This window comes from Sorex araneus, chromosome 4, assembly GCF_027595985.1.
Source record: "Sorex araneus isolate mSorAra2 chromosome 4, mSorAra2.pri, whole genome shotgun sequence".
Taxonomy (NCBI): domain Eukaryota; kingdom Metazoa; phylum Chordata; class Mammalia; order Eulipotyphla; family Soricidae; genus Sorex; species Sorex araneus.
In genome coordinates, this window is record NC_073305.1 from 126,278,992 (window position 1) to 126,284,991 (window position 6,000).

General features: G+C 45.7%; 1 protein-coding gene across 3 annotated transcripts in view; it reads right to left on the reverse strand.

Annotated features, from left to right (window-relative positions):
• Positions 1-4,707, reverse strand: part of CCNC (cyclin C) — a 44,887-nt gene extending 40,180 nt beyond the window's left edge. For 2 of the 3 annotated variants that reach the window (XM_055136423.1, XM_055136422.1), the window contains exon 1: positions 4,485-4,707. In XM_055136423.1, coding sequence (XP_054992398.1) covers positions 4,485-4,516 — 32 coding nt within the window. In that variant the 5' untranslated portion in view covers positions 4,517-4,707. The remainder of the gene's footprint in view (positions 1-4,484) is intronic. The other variant, XM_004605688.2, reaches the window with a different exon arrangement.
• Positions 4,708-6,000: the final 1,293 nt, after the last annotated feature.

Consider the following 6,000-nt stretch of genomic DNA (forward strand, 5'->3'; position numbering starts at 1 on the left):
TTGCTCGAGGGACTCTTTCTTTTGACCCGGTCAAAAAACAGGTTTCTTGTCGTGACTGTGCATTATTTACCTGTCTCAATTCTTCCCTCTCAGTCCAAGGTTCTTCCCACAGTATAATTTTGTTAAAGGCCAGATCACATATATGGCTACCAGTGAACCTAACCAGAGAATGGCAAAAGTCCCCTAGTGAAGGACTCCTGACTCAAGTTATGACACGACTGCTCCGGCGTTCCCGACGATTTGTTGGTGTCCTAATTGTAGCTATCCTGGGACTCATTGCTATAACCAGTACTGCCGTTGTTGCAGGAAGAGCTCTTCAAACCTCAATCCAGACGCACAATTTCGTCAAAACATGGCAAAATGACTCTCACCACCTCTGGGTAATGCAGGATACATTCAACCACGATGCTGAGCAACGACTGGACGCTTTACAACAAGCGCTATTCCATGTCGAGGAGCGGGTTGAGATCTTGGAAGAACAAATGAAGCTATTTTGTGACTGGAATACTACTTCTTTCTGTGTCACCCCACACAGATATAACGGATCAGCTCATACTTGGGACAAAATTAGATACCATTTGCAAGATCTGAAGGGAAAGATGTCTCTAGATACTTTCGCCCTTGAGAATGAGATTGTTCAAGTGTTTAAGGAAAAAGTTCCAGAAATTCAGCATGAAGACTTAGCCCAGGCTATTGTGGACGCATTACAGGGCCTTGACCCGAGGACATGGTGGCAAAGCATTACTCACGCTATTGGTAGTGCTGGTGCGGCCTTACTTATCATGCTCATCATATTAGTTATAGGATCCTGCCTCTTTCGGAAAAGACTAGCCAATACTGAGTCCATGATCGATAGGAAGTATTATGATCTTTTGCGTTTTGTAAACAAAAGAGGAGATGTTGGAGTATAGCTCTAAACATTTTAGGGTAACAGTGGTATGTCCTTTCTCCCTTGCAACGGGAGCTTAGGTTTATCAGGTTACACCCATCACAGGGCTCTGGAGACACTCCCATTTCCTTTGTTTCTCTGTAACCTCCTCTCTGTACTCTCCTCCCCAACCAATTAATCACCTTTCCCTCAATCAGATTCTGTTAACTTGTAAGGTCAGATCCTTCGAAGGACACTGAACTTGTAAGTTAAATATTGCTTTTCTCCTTCTCTTATGTCTTATGTATAGTTTACTTTAAAGCAACGTCTTTTTTGTATGGACACAGGTAGACAGTTAATATTATGCTTTTGTAACTTGGGAGTTAACTGACTCCAAATAATATTCACTCCCGAGCATCTGCTTTCTCAGTTGCCCTGAGTTCCTAGCACCCCAATAGCAGGGTCCCGATGAGGGACTGAATGGACCCAGGGCAAGCTGTGAGCTACCCTGGCATCAAAATGGGCCAGGCCAAAGCGCCACAGTACTTAACTGTATACTAAGAGCATGGTCATGGACAAATGCTGTCATGATCTGAAAGGTATCAGTGAGATTAGGACCCTGCTAGGGTTAGGAAAGACTAATCTGGTTGAGCACTGCAGTCTGAGATCTATAGCGAGATGACCCCAGGAGAGCAATCCTATAAGCTTAATATATCTCTTACTGTGTCCATACAAAATGATTAATATTATGAATGTTTATATGTTTGTTGGACAAGAAGAGGAGAAACACACCTATGGGATTCCGCTCTTGGGTGGGTGCTCTTGGGTGGGTTATATTGCTGTATTGCTGGATGAGTCTGTCCTAGAAGCTTCCCCTGAGGGAAGGACTTTACCTCTGTTGATGGTATGACCACACCTATGTGTAAGCCCCAACCCCTCATGCTTCGGGATTTAAGGAGGGAGTTAAGAGTGGGCTGGGAGAGAGAGAAGCAGGAGAAGCAGAGGAGAATGGAGAGATTAGAATAAACTGCAACTGACACCAACCAGCCTGGCCCTCGTTCATCTGCACATCACTATCAGCCTCCCAGGGTAGGGGACACAGCACGAGACCACCAAATGCAGATGGTGAGAGAGCTGGTGAGGCCCTTCGTAATTTATTTTTTTGAATACACACCACTTAGAGCTAAGTCCCAAACCCTTACTGTTGTTTTTTATACTTTGAATATCATGTTGGACTTTGTTTAATCATGCATTATATTAGCATCAACATTCAAAAGTGACTTATTTTAGTGCTAGCTTCGTTAGACTTCATCAGCATCAGCAGCATCATGGCTTCATAAAGGGAACTGAAAAAGGGCTGGGAGACATCAGAGGTTAGGGCACATGCCTGGTCTAAGCCTGGGTTAGGGCTCAGTCCCAGTTCTACATACTTTCCTACTCTCACCAGGGATGTATGGTCCTGGAGGGTGGCCTAAGTAATCCCCTCTCTGCATCCTAGGGCCCTAGCACAGAAACACTAATCTGGTTAGTGGAATATTGCCAGGGTGACCTCCTTACCCCAAACCAACTAGTAAACTATGAAGATAAGGAGCTCCTCCCAATTCCAAACAAATTTCTGGGTTTGAAACATCTTTTTAAGGTTGTAACTTTCGTATGATTTATTTTGATCTTCAGATTTATTAACTTGGAGATAACCTTAAGATATACTGAATTTATTTAAAATTCTCATTCCTAATATTGTATTTATGTCTATCTTTCCCCCTTGATCTACACTGCCTTTCAATGAATCAGTTTTTATAATTTGATTTTCCCCTTTTAATAGATTGCCTATGCAATCCTTATTGTCATAAGTTTCCTTTTTAATATTTTAAAATAAAGCACCTAATTTTTATCTTCCTCAATTATTCAGAATAGCAATTTTCTTAAACTTTGCTTTAGTCATATCCCATAGGTCTTAATGTCACTTCACTGGCATTTTAGTTTATTTTTTATAACAATAAAGTATCTAGAACTGGGATTTGGGGGTTGCGGTTTTTTTGTTTTTCGGTCATCTGTTCAATTCTCTAGCAAGTACTTATTTTACAGTGTCATGATCAAAAGATGTGTTGTATTTAACTTCCTGGAAAGTACTGAGATTCACTGTTCAAAATCAGCATTAATTTCATCTCCCCTGCCATTTTATATGTTTAGAAAGATAAATCCCACAAATATTTAGAACTTTCCATCCCTACAGTTTATAACAAGATGAAACCAAGAGCCTGAAGAGGTTTCCAAGACCAGTGTTTATTTTTCCTCATTTAAGGAGCTTTAAAACAAAAATTAGGAATCCTAGCCGACTCACAATCTGAAATTAATTACCTTACCAATGCACACAGCATCAAAAGCTATATATGCGAATGAATACACTCTTATTTATCAGCTAGACTCATCATCCTTGAGTGGAAACCCTTCCTCAAAATGCAATCCCATCTCCCAGCTTCCTAAATGTTTAAATCTGTGCACTTCAGGAGAAAAGTTTTATTACTGTAGCTCTTCACGGTCACTGACGGAAAGAAAAGCTTATGGGGGCGGGGGGTGTGTAAAAAAAAAAAAGGCTGAAGAAACTGGCAAAATTACTAGGATTCAGTTCTACAACAAAATTTAAGGCAAAAGCTTAATACCTGTATTTGCAAACCATAACAACCAAAATGAGAGAGAGAGTAAGAGGGAATGTGTCTGCCACAGAGGCAGGGAGGAAAGGGTGGGGATGGCGGGAGCGATACTTGGAACACTGGTGGTGGAGAATGGGCACGGGTGGAGAGATGGACACTTGAACATCATATGACTGAACCGCAGTCATTAAACTTTGGAAGTCTGTAACTGTATCCACGGTGATTCATTAAAATAACAAAAAAAAATCAAATACAAGACAGCGACTTGGAGGGTACCTACACCTCTACCGTCGGGGGAACGGCAGGAAGTGCTCAGAGTGGGTGAAACCATCTCGGGGGATTACACATAATTTACAAAACGGAAGGAAGGAAGGAAGGAAGGAAGGAAGGAAGGAAGGAAGGAAGGAAGGAAGGAAGGAAGGAAGGAAGGAAGGGAGGGAGGGAGGGAGGGAGAAGACGGCGACTACGCGGCCAATCCACGCGAGAAATCCCACGCACAAGTGGATCCCAACAGTCGGCGAGGGCCAGCATCCCTCCCCAGATCTGTGTCAGTCTTTCCCCATCTGATCCCAGCCCGTCACCCCGCCCCCACCCCGCGCGCCCCCCATCCTTCCCGGGACCCAGCTAATCCGAACCCGAGCGACCGGATTCCAGGTGAAATCGCCGAACCTCCCTTGCTCCGAGACCCAAGCCCCGTTTGGTTTTGTTTTTCCGTCCCCGCGCGCCACTCTCCGTTCTTTCCCAAGCACCCACACTCAGCCCGGCGCTGAGGCGAGGGTGGTCGCGGGAGAAAAGCGCAGCCCGCTTCCGGCCGCCGCCGACAGACCCTCACAGTGGCGCTCCGGGCAGGGGCCGGAATCCGCGTCGGGGTGGAGAGTGGGGGGTGGGGTCGGGGAGAGTCACAGCCCCCCCCCCCCAACCTACCCCAGAGCCTGCATCAGACTAGAAGACGGCAGGTCACTTACTAGTGGGAGCTCTGCCAGAAGTTTCCTGCCATGGAACACAGCTTGCCCTGATAGAAAAGCACCAGCCGGTGGAACGGCCCGCGGAGCGACCATAGACCCAGTCCGCCCGGTCACCGCGCTCCGCGATCTGCTCGCCTCGGCTCCACTCCGCGGCGGCGAGAGTGAGGGGAAGAGGATGGCGCCGTGCTCTCCCGCACGCCGACCGGCAACACGCGGCTGTGTCAAACGCGTTCCTAAGGAATAAAGTTCCGGCCCGGCGCGCGACTGAGGAGGAAGCCGGAGGGGCGGGGCGGGGCGTGTGTGGGCGGGGAAACAGATGCGGATGCACAGTGATGGGAGACCGGGAAACAGGGCTCAGGCGAGCTCTCGCGAGAGCTTAGCGCCGGTTCCGGTCTGGAACCCGCGTGGTTTGGGCGTCTGTGGGGCAGCGTCCTCGTTTGCGGAGTTGGTGTGTAAAGCGTGCATTTGTGTAGCCGGCTAGGAGTACAATATTTTTCTTTTTTTCCCCACGGGCTTCCCAGTCAGCACCGTGACACTATGTTAGGCTTTCCTTTCTTTTTTCTTTCCTTTTCTTTTTTTTCTTTTCTTTTTTTTTTTTTTTTTTTGCTTTTTTGGGTCACACCCAGCGATTTTCAGGGGTTACTCCTGGCTCTGAACTCAGGAATTGGTCCTGGCGGTGCTTGGGGGACCATATAGGATGCCGGGGATTGAACCTTTGTTGGCCGTGTGCAAGGCAAACGCTCTACCTGCTTTACTCCGGCCCCACTGTTAGGTTTTCTGACTGAGATTATTTCTTCCACAACTAGAAAGAGAAAGATTATTTTGACCTCAAGATCCTACCAAGATCTACCTGCACAAAGCCGAATACTTCTAATGGAGTTCTTTTGGAGTTAGATGCAACCTTATAGGGCAGTAGTGCTTCCGCTGTTGAATGCAAAAGCCAAACCGGTTCCCCCTTTGTTGCTTGTGTGTAGGTACCTGTACCAAATAAAACTACAGCTCAAAGTGCAGTGACTCTGCATTTTACAAGATGCCGTATTTGTTTCCTGTTTCTACTACTAAGTGTGTCACTGTATTCGTGTGAAATCATTATTTTTCTAAATAATGGAGCCCACCTGTCACTTCCTGAACTATACCAGTGTGCTTGGATAACTTGTCTTGAAATACTCCGGGGAAGCAAAGTATTAAGTATGACAGAAATAGCAGAGTATTATTTCAAAAATGGACCACAATGTTATTTTAATATTTTAAAATAAAACAACTAATCATCCTCATTTAGAATGGTAGTTTTTTTTTATTTTTTATTAGAGAATCACTGTGATGTACAGTTACAAACTTAATAACTTTCGTGTTTGCATTTCACTCAGTGATCATTTACCGATCCCTTCACCAGTGCCCATTCAGCCCCACCAATAATCCCAGTATCCCTCTCACCACCCCAATCCCATCCCACACCACCCCACCCTGCCTCTGCAGCAGGGCATTTCCTTTTGTTCTCTCTCCTTTTGGGTGTTGT